At 42.8% G+C, this 18,508-nt stretch overlaps 1 protein-coding gene across 3 annotated transcripts; it reads left to right on the forward strand.

Moving 5' to 3' along the window:
* Positions 1-1,556: 1,556 nt before the first annotated feature.
* On the forward strand, positions 1,557-15,705 carry RECQL (RecQ like helicase). Of its 3 annotated transcripts, none has more exons than XM_071423339.1 (15): positions 1,557-1,578; positions 2,886-2,958; positions 4,027-4,224; positions 6,096-6,275; positions 6,801-6,907; positions 7,834-8,032; positions 9,596-9,762; positions 10,120-10,201; positions 11,250-11,398; positions 11,491-11,608; positions 12,221-12,359; positions 13,067-13,158; positions 13,443-13,662; positions 14,742-14,871; positions 15,439-15,705. In XM_071423339.1, the coding sequence occupies exons 2-15, from the start codon at positions 2,943-2,945 to the stop codon at positions 15,625-15,627; spliced, it is 1,986 nt and encodes a 661-aa protein (XP_071279440.1). In that variant the 5' UTR covers positions 1,557-1,578; positions 2,886-2,942; the 3' UTR covers positions 15,628-15,705. The 3 variants fall into 3 exon arrangements, with proteins under 3 accessions (XP_071279440.1, XP_071279438.1, XP_071279439.1); XM_071423337.1 differs by having other exon boundaries at positions 1,558-1,640; XM_071423338.1 differs by lacking the exon at positions 1,557-1,578 and adding an exon at positions 1,651-1,923.
* The last annotated feature ends 2,803 nt before the right edge of the window (positions 15,706-18,508 follow it).

Here is an 18,508-nt window from a genome sequence, read left to right on the forward strand (position 1 = left end):
TGAAAAAAAAAAAACCCACAAAACCTTTGAGGTGAATAGGTAAAGAATGGTTAAAATTAAAAATAAAAAGGAAAAAATTATCAGAGATTAGCTATAACTTTTCTTACCATTGCTCAGAACTAGAGAAAAAAATGATTTTGAATCTCAGCTCCAACTCCTACTAATACCTTTCTTCAGAATTTTCCTAAATTAAAGCCCTTTGTGTCTTGTGGAATGCTCTATCAACTATGCACTTGGCAAATATTCTTTTATGTAGAAATTTACAGATACACAGAAGTGCCTCAAAAGTAAAGTGCCTCAAAAATAAAAAGAACAGCACAGATTTGACTTGTGGTGAAAGTAACTGATTACTAAAATAGTATTTAAAATTTTCATTTTAATTAGGTGGAAATTATAGGCATAATTACTCATTTTTTAAAAAGGGATATTTTCCTCTACTTGGAAGGTTTACTTCAGTTTTGATACAAAATGTTGGTAGGTTTTTTCCTCCTGTTTTAACTTCACCATTAAAATATTCAATGGATTGTGTTAGGATGGAATATTCTGCACACATGATTTTGGTTACTTTCTGGAAAAAAAGTGTCTGACCCATATGATTTTATAATTTAATTTAAGCCCATAAATTTGATTACTGTAAACTGCTAGACCTCAAATTATAGAGATAAAAGATATATTTTTCAAACAGCAAACATGCTCCAGCACAGACTTATCTTCAAGGTCTTATCAGCACTCTAAAACAAGGAGCTTATAAAAACTGAGCAGGACTAACAAGAAGGAGCACATCCCAGTAGCCTCCAGCTGGGCTGCAGCACAGTCTTTTAGAATAATTCCTGCAGGGATCCTGAATTCCTGACCTCTGGGCCAGGGCACAGAGAGCCAGCCCTCTGCAGTTATGAGTAACTCACTCTCTTTACAAAGCGTTTCATAAACTGCTTCAAAATAACCTTATCAGCTCTGAACCTCTGGAAACGTACTTGCACACAGATAAACATACTTATATTGCAGCACTGCTGCCCTGGGGCTGAGCTTGGTTCGTGTTTTCTCCAGGGACAGCCAAAAAAATTATTAATATTATTTTTAAGAAAGGGGGATTAGGGGTGTGTAGGACAGAGTACGGAACTACCGTACACACGCGAAAACTTGTGCAATTACAGAGCAGATCTGTTTCCATGGCTATGCCCTGCGGGAGTTTATTTCTCTAAGTCAGCGCCAGCCGCTCTCACCAGGCAAGCGGCAGCTCCTGGCCGCCAAGGGCCGGGCACACCGGGGCTCCCCGGGCTGGGGGAGCTTCCCACATCCCTGCGGACAATTCCTGCCCTGCGGGGAGCGGCGCAGGCAGCACCGGCGGCGGCGGCCACGCCTTCCGGAAGCACGCACTCCGCCGCATGAGGCCGCCCACCCATTGGTCGCGCCGACCGCCAATCAGCAGCCGCCTTGTACGGCCGCGCGGGAGCGCCGCCCCGCCCACGGCCCGCGACCGGCGCTGATTGGCGGAGCGGCGGCGCTCGCGCCGGGCCCCGCGCGCCAGTGGCTGAGGGCGGGCGGCGGAAGGGGCGGGGCCCGGCGCGCTCGGCGCAGGTGGGAGCGGGCCGCGGGGCGGGAGCCGAGTGGGGTGAGGGATCAGGGATGAGGGATAAAAGGTAAGGCATGCGGGAGTGCGGCTGGTACTAGCCCTCGGGGCAGCTGTGGGAGCTGGGGGCTAGACCCACGGCTGAGCCCATCGTACGGGAGGACACGGCTGCGAGGCGCTGCTCCTGCTCGCCTTGGCGGCCCTACTCCCTTCCTCCATCCATCCTGCCCCGTCCTGCACCTGCTGAGCGGGGCCTTCCCTGCCTGTCCATCCGGCTGTCCTGCCCCGTCCCGCAGTCCCACCGAGCAGGTGCTTCAGGCCTGGCAAGCGCTGTGCCCGCGGCTGGCGTGAGGGTGAGGGATGCAGGGAATATTGCTCTGTATATGCTCGCTAGATGTATTTGTATAATGTTCACACTGTACGCCTCTGAATATTCCCACACTGGAACAGGTTGCCCAGGAGGTGGTGGAGTCGCCGCCCCTGGAGGTGATTAAGAGGCGTCTGGGTCTGGCCTTGGCCCTCGGTGATGCGGAAGTGTTTTATTCACACATCATTATTAATATCTATTTCCCTTTCCATTTATAGGAGTGGGAAGATCCTTGTTGTGGTGGAATTAGCTGGTAGTGAGGAATCTTTTCCCCCCAGTATTTATTGTAATGTTGAGTTTATTCCCTTTCATCTTTCATCGGACTTTGCTTCCATCTATGTAATAAATAGCTCAGGATGCAATAACAGAAAATATCAATTTCTTGAGTTTGGTATTATTAAGGTACAATGTGACAAAAACTGTTGTTCAGATAATGACCCGATAAATTCAATTCTGTGTTCATTTCACTGATGATTATTCAAAATCGATCCCCTTCTGTAAACCAAACAGTATTTTCACTTCCTCCTAACAGATCCTCTAGGTGTTATGGTGGCTGCCTTTCTAAGGGGCACAATATTACGTGTCCAGACTTTTCTGTAAAATAAGCTTTGAAGAGATCAAAAATGGCAATGAGCACTTGGTGAGTGAGTGGTCTGCCTTAGAGGATTCCTCTTGCAGGAAATGTATTACTTGGTTAAACTTCACTTGGATTCATTCAGAAGCCTGGTGAGCTGTGGCCTTGGGAATTAGTTGTGCGTTTGTGTTTATCCATTTTGCAGGAGGGAAAAAGCAGTTGTCATCTAGTGAGCAAATTAAATTAACCAGTGCTTAAACTGTTACATCAACAGCTCTGGTAATGAAGAATCCCCTGCAGAAAATTTGTTCTAAGTTGAGAAGGTTTACTTATATTGTATATTTTAAAATGTATTTATTTCATTTTCTTTTCAGTGACAGTTGCTTGGTTAAATAAGATCTCCTAAAGATAACATTCTTTAATCTCCAAAGATGACAGCTGTTGCAGGTAATCCATGATTTATAGTCCCTATGTTCATTTTGCTCTCTCTTAGCTAACAAGACACAATCACCTGATGTTATTTACATTAAATTAATGTATGCATAAAAGAGCTTGTGGGATCTCTGCTACTATACTTAAGATTTGAAGAAAAAATTCTTTTACTGGATAGCTTTTTATATCTTAGGTGAAACTAAACCAAAATGCCCCATCCCTGGAAGTGTTCAAGGCATGGTTGGATGGGGATCTGAGCAACCTGGTCCAGTGGCAGGGGAGTTGGCATGAGATGAGCTTTAAGGTCCCTTCCAACCCAAGCTATTGTAGGATGAAAATCAAGTTTGTCAATGAAATTACTTGGTTTTCAATATTTTTAAAATGTGCTTCATATTTTAAGATACTCTTAACTGTTTTCTGCTGAGTAGCAGTGGGCATTTAGGAAGACACTTGTCACCATTTTGTGCTATTTGAAATGAAGATATTTTTTCCATATCATGCATTTTTGTTTCCATAACCATACTACCATATCTGCTCTGGATGGGCCAAAATCTCTTGGGTTTTCTGGGTATGGGGGAGGAAGTAATTCCTTCTGATGTTTTTCTGACCTGGCTCTGGAGTACATGCTTGGCATGCAGGTGTATGTGTTAATTATTCTTTTAGACTCCAGGGACTGGATTTTAGAACACCATCTGCAATTCACACATATTGGGATGGAAGGAGGCAATTCCTGCCAAAGAGTCACTTGTGTGACCCAAGCTTTTGGGGAGCATTTGCTTCACTTCTTTCTCGTGTGAAGGGTGGATAAAACATTTTCCCCCTACACCCAAACCCTGTTGCTCAGCACATCCTCTTGTCCTGTGGAGGAGGGAGATCTTGGTGCATGAACATGGCTTGTTGCTAATGGCCCTGTCTACAACTCCAGAGGAGTTTAATTTGCTGGGGTTAATGTTGCTTCTCACATGTAAATAAAGCCTTTCTTAACAGCTTGATCACTGGTTGGAGTACAAATAACACAATTAAAAGTGGCATCAGCACATGGCTGTGGTCTCTATTGTGCCTTCTCCTTGCCTCTCCCTGCAGTGCTAGAGGAGGTGCTGGTGTCCATTGAGAATGAGCTGCAAGCAGTGGAGATGCAGATCCAGGAGCTCGTGGATAAGCAGCAGGAGCTCCTGCAAAAGAAGATGAGAGTAAAGAATCTGATAAAACAGTCCTCAGGAGACTTGGAGGCAGGTGGAAGTAAAGACACTGAAACCTCAGCAGAGGAATGGAACAAAAAAGGTTTGCAGAGTCAAAGTCTAATATTTTAACAGAAAGGTGAACTAATCCAGTGGGGGAAAATGCACTTATGAAGCATTTTGTTTGGATAATGATGTTGTCCTATTTAATTTTAATCAGCTGGCTGTCACGCCAGGGTAGTGGGGTAATGTTTGTACTTGTCTCACTGGGCATTCCTAAACACTAATCGAGTTGTTCTGGGCAGAATTATCTGTTCTATCAGAATGGCCTCTTATAACTGCTTTAATTCTTTGCTTGTTTTAAAGTCACAATTTGATCTGATTTGCTCTTAGAATCCCAGAGTAAATTTTTATTGCAATACTTGTATACTAAATGCTTATACTGCAATACTTCTCCTTGTGTCTGTTCTAAAACAAATTGCTTTGGAATTTGTCAGGGTTTGATAAGGACAAATTTGGACTTAGAATTGGTTTTTGCTAGTTTTGTGTTTCCTCTTGCTTGAGTGGGTAGGACATTGGTAGTGTTTGTGATGGGTTATGTAGCCTCACTGTCTTACCAAATTAATGCAAATTAGATAGGTGCTGACTGCCAAAAATAACCTAGAATACATTATTATTGTAGAATTAGTGCAAGTGGCAAGTGCCTTGTGGTGTTGGGAGGGCTGCTGTGTTCCAAGGTAGACATTACCTGAAGTCCTGAATGGTTGTTGCTTCTTGGCCATGTTATGCCTTGCCACATATGACTTAGATATTTTGATTTTTTTTCTCCTTTTTAATTTAATTTTCAATTTGTAAAAGCCTATATCTATCATATATATAAGCTTTTTTTGGCTTTTTAAAAAACGAAATTAATCTTGTTGCTGAATCCATATTTATCTGTATTTGAGAAGTGTTATGCATATATAAGAATAGTAAGAATATTGATACTTTATCATTGGAAATTATGCTGTTGAAGAAATCATTTGGTTTGTGTAGTTCTATGCCTGATTCTCACCTCCTATGCTTTGAAAATTAATGTCTTTGCAGTCAGATGCTGTGTGTGTATTAAGAGCAGCAACTAAATTTGTTCCCAGTTTAAAGCTCATGGAGGCCAGTGGGAGACTTCTCTTGGCTTCACAGAACCTTGGATTTTAACTGTGCTCTTTGTAGATTTCTCTGCAATGTCACCTCGAGTCCCAGAATTAATTCTTGCCTTGCACGTGGTGTAACCTGGAGCTCTCACAGTTCTTCTGCATTTTAGTTTTAATAGTACCAAAATTATATATCAGGAAGCATAATTTAAGTTTTTACAGGATTACATCTTTTTGAAATGCAGCCTTTAGGTCTTTATTGAAGAAAAGAAAAACCTATTATAAGCATGTTGGAGTGGTGATTTTGGGGAAGATTAAACAACTTTTCCCCTCTTTATTTTTTTAATAAATGCTTATTATGGATGGAATATATGGAAAATTGTATCCCTCCTTCTTTATGCTATTTGTAATTGCTGCATTTGTATGAGGGAAGCATTTGAGTAACTACTGTAAGGCTCAGTGTCTGGTTTTATTTATTTTCAGGGTGAAATTCTAATTTCTAGTTATTTTGGACTAATAAGTTAATATGCTCATTAGCACTCTGAAGTTCATCTGTTTTCAGTTTTTCACATTAGTTCACATCCATGTCCAATGAGAGCTTTTGCCTGGAGGTGAATTGTGTTTACAAATTGAGTTTTCAAAGGTCCACCCTAGAATATGGTGTATACAGACTCAGGTTGTGTGGAGCTTTTCTGTGCCATTATGAATCCTTAAACACTTTCCCAGATCTAAAATGTGTCACTGCTAGATTCAGTTATTCAATACATAAATTACCCCTTCTTCTTATATTTTAATTTGCTTATGAAATGTGTTTGTTGAGGTTTTTTTTTTTTCCCCTTAACAGATTTTCCATGGTATGAGAAGATAAAAACTGCACTGCAGAGCAAATTTAAACTCCAGAAGTTTAGATCACTGCAGCTTGAAACAGTAAATGCAGCAATGGCAGGGAAGGATATATTTCTTGTCATGCCCACAGGTGGTGGGAAGAGCCTTTGTTACCAGTTACCAGCTGTCTGTTCTGATGGTATGTAAGGAAAAAAAAGGACATGATATAAAGAAATAGATTTATTTTCTCCCTTTTTTAGTCATTTGGAGAATGAACATTATTTGGTGTGGGTTTTGTTTGATCGATTTGGTTTTGTTTGGTTGGTTTATTTTTAATAACTCATCCAGTTGCATTGGAAGTTGACTTATTTACAAAGGCCAAATTTACCACTCCCTGTCACTGCTCAGTTCTGTGGCAAATCAGCACCTCATGAAAAAGATATCCAGCTTTTGTTTTGTATATTTTCATACTCTTAGCTGTTAGAGCTCAGTTTTGTTTGTGGTCTAGACCCCAAGAGGAGGTGTGTGTTGTGGGCATTTAATAAGAATTATCCCTGTGTGATCTGGCACTCACTTGTCAGCTGTCTAGGAGGGGAATCCCCTGCTGTGCATGAAGCTTGAGCTTACATTTGGCAGTTTCTTCAGAGCAGGGCTGATGCATCAGTATAAAGAATTAGAGGAGATATTTGTGACATCTGAACTGCACAATGGTTGATTGTTACAGGTTTCACACTGGTGATATGTCCTTTGATTTCTCTCATGGAAGATCAGCTGATGGTTTTGGAACAGCTTGGTATCTCTGCAGCTTTGTTAAATGCCTCAAGCAGCAAGGTGTGTGCTCAATGTGCTGGTGTCTCTGCTCTGTGTAGTTACTTGTGAATATTGAATGGATGAGGCAGATTTATCAGCTAAGGCTGTTCTAGCAACAGTATCTGGCCAGGAGGGTGCTGTGATGTGGGAAAGGTGGTTAAGTGTCTTGTGTTCATGTTTTAGTGACAACAACACATGGGAACCAACACCATATGTGGAATAAATAGATTTCTTGGGGCTGCTTAGAGGATGTGAAGTGCCTTTGGCTGATGTGGGTTGTAGATTTTTACTCAGTTTCTAGACTTGGAGTAGGTGATTTTTGTCTGCTTTTACCATGTTGAGCAGTGCAGTCTTTTACATATAATTATTTATCTCTTCCTCTAGGGTGGTGAGCTGTTTGATCCAGAGGCCCAGAAGCAACTCATTTCCCAGTCTCTTACTAGACAGTTGCTTTTTAACAGCTATTTTCCTGACTAGCAGGAGGCTGTGATCATTAACTTGCACATGACACTGGATTTGATAACTCTCTGCCTTGATGCAATGTGCCAAACTTGAAGCCTGCTTTGATGCAGAGAGCTCTGAAAACTCAGTAATAAAAAGTACTGTAGTGTGCAAGGAATTCTTTTACATTTTAGTTTACACTTTTAGGGATGTTTGTTACATCACAGTTTATTGGGGAAATATTGATACCACCCAATGGAGCAAAGACATATTCAACACTTTGCTTCTTCAAAGTTCCAGCACAGATTTTCTAAGTACTAAAATGACCATTTCATATACAGTGATCTTCTACAAAGGCTTATAGTGGTCAGTGCTGTGGAACACTTTATCAGTCTCTGTTAATTACACCTTAGGAGTTGCTCATCACCTCCTAAGAGCCTTAGCGTGAAGCACTCCAGTCTGTTGTCCCAGTTTGTCAGCCCCTGCTGTCTGTTTTTTTTGAGCAGGAACACGTGAAATGGGTGCACACAGAAATGCTGAAGAGGAATTCCCAGCTGAAGCTCATTTATGTGACCCCAGAGAAGATTGCAAAGAGCAAAATGTTCATGTCCAAGCTGGAGAAGGCTTACCAGGCTGGGTGCCTGGCTCGCATTGCCGTGGATGAGGTGCACTGCTGCAGTCAGTGGGGCCACGACTTCAGGCCTGGTATGCTGCTCAGAAACCCCTCTGAGGGCTGCTCAGGCAGCAGGCAGTCAGTCATGAGTTGGGCCTGAAATAAGGCCTCAGAAACCCCTCTGCAGGGCTGCTCAGGCAGCAGGCAGTCAGTCATGAGTTGGGCCTGAAATAAGGCCTCAGAAATCCCTCTGAGGGCTGCTCAGGCAGCAGTCAGTCAGTCATGTGCCAGCTCCTTCCTTTCTGGGTGAAGTGCATTCTTAATGTATGACACACACCTGTGTTAGCTCAAGGACTTTAATTTACAAGTCATGCAGGAGCTAAGGTCATGCAAATGATGATTTCAACATAGATTTTGCTGTCAGTATTCTGAAAAATTACTTATTCTGTTTACTTTAATTGGAGCGTTATAAAATCAAAGCTTTTTTATGGCATCTTTAATACAGATGATATTTACCTTTAATCTGCTATCTGAAAGTGGCATTCTGTACACCACTCCCTGGCCCTTCTGATGAAAGGGGTACAGCATTTTGTAAATTATGAGATATATTTTAATCACCTCTAAAGCAATTGGAAGCAAATTCCCTTCGCTTACAGGGAAAGAAATTTCGCTTCACTCTTTTTCCTGTCTTGGAGACTGCAGAATAATCTTGGTTGCTGTTTCTTTGTCTTTGAAAGAAAACCTAATTTGAAGCAATGTTAAATGTAAAGTCACTTTTAGCAGTTTTGCTTAGAAGTGGTGCCTGAGCCAAGAGCCAGGCTGGTTCAACAGGCAGTGTGGAATTTGGATGTGTACCTCTGGCTGCACTTCATTCAAAGGCAGCAGGTGATTGTCAGTACTGAACCTTTAGAGGTTTTTATTTTTACAGCCTGGTCTATGTATCCAAATTCCACATTGCTTGTTTATTAGAAAAGCTCTGTTTAATCAAAAGCTCTTTGTAACAACAGACCTGCAAAATAACCTGAATGTTGGTTAATACAGTGCCACACATATTTTTCCCTACTTTTGAAGAGTTTCTACTTCCATTCATTTTTGCCTTCTGAATTGTGGCTGATAATTGCAGCCTTTCAGTACCTGCCGGGAGCCTAAAAGGAAACTGGGGAGGGCCTTTTTACAAGAGCTTGGAGTGACAGGCCAAGGGGGAATGGCTTCAAACTGAGGGTGGGATGAGATTGGGTTTTAGGAAGATCTGTGAGGGTGGTGAGGCACTGGCACAGGCTGCCCAGAGAAGTTATGGATGCCTCATCCCTGGAGGTGTCCAAGGCCCGGTTGGATGGGGCTCTGAGCACCCTGGGGTAGTGGAAGATCTCCCTTCTCATGGCAGGGGGTTGGAACAAGATGGCCTTTGAGATGTCTTCCAACCCCAATGATTCTGTGATAGAGTCTTTAAAACTCAAGTAGAAGACATCTCTTTTGCTAAGTGCAGCTGCTTGTTACTTCTGTTGGATGTATAAATTAGTTCTGTAGTAGATTAGCAGTGATAACATTTATTGTAGAATTACCCCATTAAATACTGTCTACACTAATGCCTTTTTTAAGTTTGCCTTTGTGGTAGGAGAAATTTTTTTCTTTTCCATTTTTCTTTTCTTGCTTAGACTACAAGTCTCTTGGTATCCTGAAAAGACAGTTTCCCAATACTCCCTTGATTGGATTGACAGCAACAGCTACCAATCATGTTTTAAAGGATGCTCAGAGCATTTTGCACGTTCAGAAGTGCATTACCTTTACTGCTTCCTTCAACAGGCCCAACCTTTACTATGAGGTAGGTCTTGCTACCTGGTTTGTGCTGTTGTGCTGTCTGCTGCAGGGAGAGGGGCAGGCAACAGGCTCAGACTGCTTCAACCTGTTGGAAAAAATTCTTATGAATTATTCTGTTGTGCTGTATTTTCACTTTGGCCACAGGTTTGTTTATTCTTCTTGGTGGGGAAAGCTTGCGGCTTTGTCTTGGGTTTATTTTTCAATGGACTTTTTGAGTTGTAATCTGACTGTTCATAAAAAGAATATAGTAATTCTTTTTAAATGGCAGAATAGTTGTGTTTATTATACTGGAAACAGTAAAACAAGGTTGTTTGGCAGACTGCCCACTTGAACTCTGACGTGTGCTTAATGTGTTTTTGAGGTTCGGCATAAGCCTTCAAATAACGAAGATTTCATTGAGGACATAGTTAAGACTATTAATGGAAGATACAAAGGACTGTCAGGTAAAAAGTGTCTCAAAAGTCACCTATTATCTTAATCTTCATCATTGCAAGGATGTAGGGATGTTTTCAAATGATCTTGAAGCATGAAGAGGAATTCTGCCTTCATCATACATTAAACATCCAGCATTAGAATAAATAGTATTTAGTAAGAACCATACCTTGAATAATTTCTCTCTTCCTTTATTAGTGTTTAAATATCTTTACAGTCTACTTGTATCTTCTGAAGAATTGAACTGGAATGTTGATGTCTATAAAACAAAGGTTACATAGGTAATCATAGGAAGGTTTAAGATTGTAAATGCAAGGCTTAGAAAAGGTGATCTCTATGTTCTTAAATCACCCATTGTTTGCTATCCATGTGTCAGGATACTTGCAGTCTTTAATGTGTTTTTTCATATTTGATCAGAAGAGTCATCTATTACTCAGTGCCCAGAATGGGTGTTATGGGGTGAATTGCAGATAAAAGCAGAACTGTAAAAGTTGACCTGGTGCAGTCAGTAAACTCTGTAGTGGAAATAAAGAGGAGAGACATCTTGCCAAGGCAGCAGAACCCAGGTTCTGGAGCAGCAGTCTGTCCCTGTCTCTGCTTGGAGCTCTGTGGCTGTGAGGAGCAGCTCCCTGAGCACAAACTGTGCTAAGATGGTTCAAAATCACCTGGCTTTGTGTGTAATCCCTGGCTTAGCCCAGCCTGACCAATGACAAAGGCAGATTTAACTAAACCACAGGTGAGATGCCATAGATGTCATAAGGCATAGCACCCCTTTAAAAAGCTTTAATAAGCATTGTCCTTCTTGAGCATTTACAGAATGCCACCATGGTTCTATGGATTGGCACCTGTATTTCCTCTCTAGCCTTCAGGTCCAAGCTGATTACTGAATTTTCCTTCATAAATACCAATACTGTGGACTAAATAGGCACATAAACTGTATAATGCTTTTTAAGTATTTATTTCATAAGCTAATAAAACTTCCACTATTGTTTTTTAACTCTTGGGGATTGTTTGGCCTTTTTAAGGCATTACAATGAGGCCTCTTTCACTTTTGTGCAGGAATTGTTTACTGCTTTTCTCAGAAGGATTCTGAGCAAGTTACTGTGAGTTTGCAGAAACTGGGAATCAAGGCAGGGACTTACCATGCAAACATGGATGCTAAATATAAAACCAAAGTTCATAAAGGATGGGCAACAAATCAAATCCAGGTTAAGTAAATACTTTACATGGACTTATGTCTTGTTTAAAGAAATTGTGATTTGGTAGCTTGATGATTTCTCAATCCTTTTCTTTTCCACAGGTGGTAGTGGCAACTGTTGCTTTTGGCATGGGAATTGATAAACCTGATGTGAGGTTTGTAATTCATCACTCTATGAGCAAGTCCATGGAAAACTACTACCAGGAGAGTGGACGTGCAGGTATTGCAGGAAGTGGCTTTGGCCAAGTTGCCATTGACATCCATGACAGCAGCAAAACTGTCCTTGAGTTTTCCAGGCCTTGCCTTTGAGACACTTTTCAAAGGGTGTAATGAACTGCCTCTGTCAAGAGGCTTTAAATATAAACTGAATTCATGACCAGGCCTCTACTGCAGTGTAACAAAGAATAACTGGTTATCTGGCATCTTTTGAAATACTTGATTTTCTATCAAATCTGTGGCTTACCAGAATAACATGACACAGATTTGATATACAATTTTTTTTTTTTATTTTGTACAGCACTTGGGCTGTGTGATTTGGTCAGATTGCCTCTAGATGATGTTTACTCGTTGTATGAATTTCAGAAGTACAAGCAGGATGGGGAGTCTGGAGCAAGGAATTTTAAGGATTGATCAATGTTTAGCAGCATTAAATACCTGTTATGGCCAAACTCCATCCCAAAAACTTTTTGCAGTGTTTTGGGATTTTTTGATCTTATTAATCTCATTACTTTTTTAAAGGCAGATTTGAGACTATGTGGAAAAGAGTTTATCAAAGAACTTGAGGGGCAATTGGTTGAGATTGTCATTATCTGTTCATTTTAATGCATTGCAGGTAGAGATGACCAAAAAGCTGACTGCATTTTGTATTATGGGTTTGGAGATATATTCAGAATCAGCTCAATGGTGGTGATGGAAAATGTTGGCCAAGAGAAGCTGTACGATATGGTATCTTATTGCCAAAATATGAGCAAGTAAGTTACTGTGGTGGCTTGGTTGCTTAGTTTTTAAATGGGCTAATTTTTCGGGGGGTTTTAAGTGGTGTTTGGAAAAAAAATGAAAGAAAAGAAAAAACCTGTGACAAAACCAAAATGAACCCATCACCAAACAAAACCACCCAGAAAAACAGGAGCAAGCTTGCCAGCTTCAGGACACAATTCTAGAAGTGGTTGTATTGAGGTGAAGTATCTGTCAACAAACACTGTTTGGATTTCAGATCCCAGTCAGAGGAAATACTGGAGTTCTGTGGGTTTGGCTCTGAGCTACAGTGTTTAATGGCAACATAGGAATCCAGGTGTGTTTGCTGCTTCACCTGCTTCACTGTGATATTTGGAATATTAATGGAAAATGTGTATCCGTGGACAAAACTGCTGCAACCCAGTAAAGCCTTTTGTGGCCTCAGTGTAACCATGAGTTCATATTCTTACCATTTTTCATTCTCTGGGAACTGCAGATGGTACTCTTGTGCTTCAACCAAGCTGTTCCTACACCAGGATTGGCATAGCTGATAGGGAATGCTGGTGTTGCTGCCTCTGTTCTCTGATTTTTCCTCTGATAATTCTTTGTGCTTGTTCTGAGATCTGAACTGTCCCTAGGACTCTTTTGCCATTTCATGCTGCATAAGGCAGGTGTGACAAACCCACCTGGGATCCATAGCCCCCCTCTGCTCTCTGCTCCTCAGGTGTCGCCGGGTGCTCATAGCTCACCACTTTGATGAAGTGTGGGATTCTGCCAACTGCAACAGAATGTGTGATAACTGCTGTAGAGAGAATGGTAGGTAAAGGACAGGGAACGTGGGAAAAGGTGATTTAAAGAAATACCTGGTGTAGAAACCTCTGAACAAATGTTGTGTCCTGTGCTTGTATTACTGACTGTTTTCAAGGTGCAGATTTTGTTATGAATATCAGTTTTTGGTGGCCTACTTTTGCCATGTTAGTTTAAAAGCAAAACAAAAAAAGCCTTGCTGTTATATAGCACAAAGAGATGTATTTATAGCTACACATAACAATATGTCTAACTACATTTCTGTTTAAATGTTCCTTCACTTTTACTTGCAGCATGTGAGAAGCTGGATGTAACAGGGTACTGCAGGGACCTAATAAAGATCCTTGAGCAAGCTGACAGCATGAGTGAGAAACTCACCCCACTGAAATTAATCGATGCCTGGTCTGGGAAAGGTGTGTCCAAATTCAGGGTGCCTGAAGTTACTCCACCCAAGCACCCTCGAGAGGAGCTGGAGAGAATTATTGCTCATTTACTGCTGCAGCAGTATCTGAAGTATGTAAGATAGCGATTTTGTTTTCTTTGTTTTGGTTTTGTAATATTTAGTAGTCATCTTTCTTTGCTCTCTTGTTACTTTGGTATAACATGAATGGATACATTCTGTAGTCCTGTTTTCATTTCAGATGCATTTAATGTATTCTTAAAAACCCTTCAAGCATTGCTATATTTCCATTCCTAAAGTCAGAGGAACAGTTGCAATGCTGCATCTCGTGCAAATTAAAAAAGCTGGGGGTCTTCTGTATTCAGGTAGAATGTTTAAATCTGCAGCAGGATTACTTTGGAGAAGTCTGCAGTTCATACAGATCTCCTTCAGATTCCATGGATAAGGAGTGCAAATGGGGTTGTGCACACCATGTCTAAGTCAGGAGACTGGCTAATGTGGAAAGTGGTACTCAGAAATTTTAAGAAAGCATAGTGGAACTAATACCACTGCTGCCTCTGTAAGCTGTCCATGTGCTATGTGTTTTGTCTTCTCATATAATTTCTATGTTTAAGAATATCTACAAATATCTAATTCAATTTATTTTGACTTAACTTTCCTTTGCATCTCTCTGTACAGGTTTTCTAATATTAAGAGGTTGAGCTGATGACTTAGATCTTTTTTGCTAAATCTCATTTTCTTACATGTGTTTTAGGAGATTGACAATTGTGCATCTGACTGTTTTTGTGTGTGTCAAGGTCCACACACTGAATTATGTTAAGTAAATGTTGAGTATATTGCAGTAGCTCTAAGTTACTGTCTACTTGAATAGATAAAGCAGAATGAGGCTGCTCTCTGGAACCTCCATCAGAAGGGTTAATGTGTCTCTGTCCTTATGGAAAGAGCTGTTGAGGAGGGCAGTGGTGGAGTCACCATTCCAGGGCAGTGGTGGAGTCACCATTCCTGGGTCTGTTCACACAACATGCAGATGTGGCACCTGAGGTCATGGTTTAGTTGCAGTGCTGGCTTGCTGGTTGGACTTGATGATCTTGGAGATCTTTTCTCACCTTAATGATTCTATGATTTTTTTCCCCCTGCATACTCTGGCTTCCATCTCCAACCTTCCCCTGTAACAGTGACTTCATTCATGCAGGGAGGATTTCAGCTTCACAGCCTTTGCCACAATATCCTACCTGAAGGTGGGACCCAAAGCCCGGCTGCTGAAAAACGAGGGACACGTCATCAGCATGGAGGTGATAACAAACAGCAAAAGTGTTTCCAAGGTATTTACATCTGTTCTGATTTGCCATATGGGTATCTTCTCCATTAGAGCTTAATTTAATCATTTGGCATCTGCTCAAAACATGTTTTGTAGTAATGCAGTCATTCTATCCTCCTCAAATTGCATTTTAGTTAGTAGTGTAAACAACACACTTCCCAAACAATGTCAGAAGCAAAAATGCAGAAAAAACCCCAGTCTAGTCTCTATGCTTAACCTAACACACACTTTTCATTTCTATAAGTTCCTGGCAATATTTTGACATTATTATTTCATTTTTAAAGGCATTGGAAACAGTGCTCTTTGCTTTTATGGTCAGTGAAATGTGAGAATATCAACAATATTCTAATTGTAGGCACTTGCCAGTCTCGTACCACAGAATTTCAAGATTCAACATCCAGTAGTGTTTGGAATGTGATGGAGCACATGTATATGTGCATGTGTGTATACGTGTATGCATGTACATCATAAATATCATAACCTCATAAATATCTTCTCTCTTGTGTGGGAACATGATAAAAAAAGGAAAGCCATGTTAGAATTTTAATTGAACTCTCCTTAAATCTTTCAGGTCAAACCATCTCAATCTTCAAATTCAAAAGGAAGCAGAGAAAATGCCCCGGCTGGATCAAAGTCTGTCCAAGATTCAGGGGTGAAGAAATCACAGGAACATAAACGGCCCAGCTGTAGTCCTAAATTAAAAGCAAAGAAGCCTAAGCTTCAGGAAGGTGCACATGACCAACCAGTAGTTATTGACTGAGCATCACAGACTACATTTAGGATCTAATCATGGTTACTGCTCCCTGGACAGTGCAATATATTTTTATACTCTGTTGGAGCTCAGTTGTGTTTGTGGTCTGGACTCTAAGAGGCGAAGCAGTGCCAAAGGCCGCACTGTGCCCTGCGGCACAGCACTTGTGCAAGCTGCCCCCTGGCAAGGGCCCCTGAGTGCTCGTTCCTGTTGCCTGGCTAAAGGAGCCTCCCCAGCCCTACTTACAGGACCTGGGCAGGGCTGCTCCTGGGGTCAAAGGGTGCTGCCAAGGTCCTGACATGTGCCCCAAGTACAGGGCTCACACGCTGGCAGCATAGGCGCATGCCCTGACCCTGGCTACGGGCAGGTTATGGTGCCCATGCTGCTGCTAAGCGGCTTTAGGCCATCCTCAGAAAGCAGGGGCAAGGCCGGACACTTTCTCCACCTGTGCATTTTGGGCACCTGCCTGTGGCTGCACAGATCTCCTCTTTCCCTCCTGGGACGTCTAAGCTACACTGCTCTGTTTCTAAAGGGAGGGGGGGGCTAAAGCACAAACACACTTCCTCACTCACACCAACTAAGGGGAAGGCACGGGAGACAGGGGAGGGGGACACAGTTCCAGAAGAGGGAGCAAGTTCTGTGCAGCCAACCTACTCCAGGGAGCCATTCCTAATGCTGAGCGGCAGAGGAAAGCATCAGATGTGTCCATGCACTGAGGGGAGGCCACAGGGGCCTTGATGTGCTGAAGTACTTCAGGCCTGGCACAGGGCCACAGGCTGTGACACACCCCAAGTACAGGGGGTCACACTGGCCAGGGGCCAGCAGCAGGCAGAAAGCTGCTGGGGATGGGGAAAAGCCCTGCCCTGCTTACAGGGTAGCTGGGCTGGGGGCCAGGAGAGCTCCGTTTCCCCCCTCCGGTGCAGAGACAGGGGCTCTTGCCCTCCTTTACAGGGTTGCCTCTCTGGGCACCCAAAGGAGCACAACGGCAAAAGGCCAAGCACAGCAAAGACCAGCCCTGCACACAGGGAGATCGCCCAGCACAAAGCCAGCCGCGGCACCCTGAAGGTGCCCTGGCCTGGAAAAGCCCTCTGCCCAGAGGGCCCCTTGTGTCCCTCTTCAGCTCCAAGCTCGTTTTTGCCTCGCGGTTCCACACTTGAGCTCGAAGAGGCCACTCCTGTGGCTCCCTCTTACCTCGCTGTCCCGTGGCTTCTGCAAAACAAGGACACTGTCAGGCCTGAGGAGCTCCAGCTGCCAAAGGGAACTGCCACCCAACAGCCCCACAGCGACATCCTCATACCACCACCCATGCAGCCCTCAGCTGCCCAAAAGTCTCCACCTTCAGCTTGACTCAACTTCGCAACCTCCGTCGCAGTCCCACGCCGTGCTGGGAGCTGGGCCCTCTGGGCAAATAAAGCTGGGCACGCAAAGCAGCGGCCAAGAGGCTGCACCCCTGCTTACAAGGGGCTCAGGCCGCTGCCTGGACTGCAAAGTGCCCGGGACTCCAGAGCACTGGCCCCCACTTGCAGGGGCCTTTGGTCCCTAAGGCCTATGGAGGCTCCTTCTCTCCACTAACGGGGTGGGCACCTCACACAGGCTGCCAGCTGAAGGGAGCACAAAGGCTCCCAGACCCGCAGCCTGCTTAGAGGCCGGTCCACACCCAGGGAGCCACAGAGCTCGGCCTTCCCCCAAGGCAACAGAAACCTGACTCTACAGTCAGGCACTCGAGTTCACGGCCTAGAGCTGAGGGGCCCGAGGGGCCGCGAGCCCAGCCCTGAGGACAGGGAGGGCACACGCCCGGCCCCATGACTCCTGGCCCCACGCCTCTGAAAGACCGGGGCCAGGGACACCTGCCTGATTACAGGGGGTCCCTCCAACCGCCCACTGAGGCCAGGGGATGCACAGAACCCCACTTATGGGGCTGCCCCTTGCTGCCCATCGCCCCCCAACAAGCACTACGGAGCACAGCCTCCAGCCTCCTCTCCTCTCCTCTCCTCCACATTGGAGGATCCTCGCCCAAGATCTGAGCTTTCTAGCTGTTCAGTAACATAAATAATAATTATATGAATTATTTTGACTAGTTCTACCCAAAATAAACAATGTGTAACTGCAACTTCTGTCAGCTTCTTGGATTGTCACAGCAGCTGAATGGTAAAACCAAAATGTTCTAATAAAAAACAAATGGTAATGCACTATCTAGGTTCTCCTATTTATGGCAGAAAGAAGATTTTAAAAGAGATATATGTAATTAATGTCCAACCACATGGCTGTTTTCACAAACTCTGCTGAAAAGAATGCATCAGCTCAGAACACTTGTGGTCAGATTTCAAATTCCTGTATTCACGTACTGAGCCCTGTAATCAGCTCTGAAGTAATAGTATTTCAAATGGAATATAATGTGAGTTGCATTTTGAACTTGTGGACAGTTCTCTAATTATGTTCTCTGCAACTGCAATCAGCATGAATTTTGTTTTCAGAAGAGAGAATGGTGTTTTGTAAGAAGCAGCTACAAAGCTATCTGATAAATAACTGAAAACTGAAGTGATATTTTTTAACATTGCTAAAGAGTTAAAAGTATTTCTATTTTCCAAAAAGCAAAACATTTAGGAAGGAGTTTACTAATTTTTCCAGAATTCATAGGACTGAAATCATTAGCTTGAAGCCATTTGATAGAGACAAGATATCTGACAGGAAGTGAATAATCCCTCTCTCCATATAGTCATGGAATTTCTAATTTGTTACACTATGTGAATATTTATTTGAGAACAAAAGCTTGTGGTTGCATTAAATTATTTCTCATCAGAATTCAATGCTATAAATATATATATATATATATATATGCTGCTTTCTGTGTTTTTTTGCAGAAGACTTGCAGAATGTAACCGAAGAACAG

This window comes from Agelaius tricolor, unplaced genomic scaffold, assembly GCF_023055355.1.
Source record: "Agelaius tricolor isolate 1412-34295 unplaced genomic scaffold, bAgeTri1.0.p SCAF_3, whole genome shotgun sequence".
In the NCBI taxonomy this organism is placed as follows: domain Eukaryota; kingdom Metazoa; phylum Chordata; class Aves; order Passeriformes; family Icteridae; genus Agelaius; species Agelaius tricolor.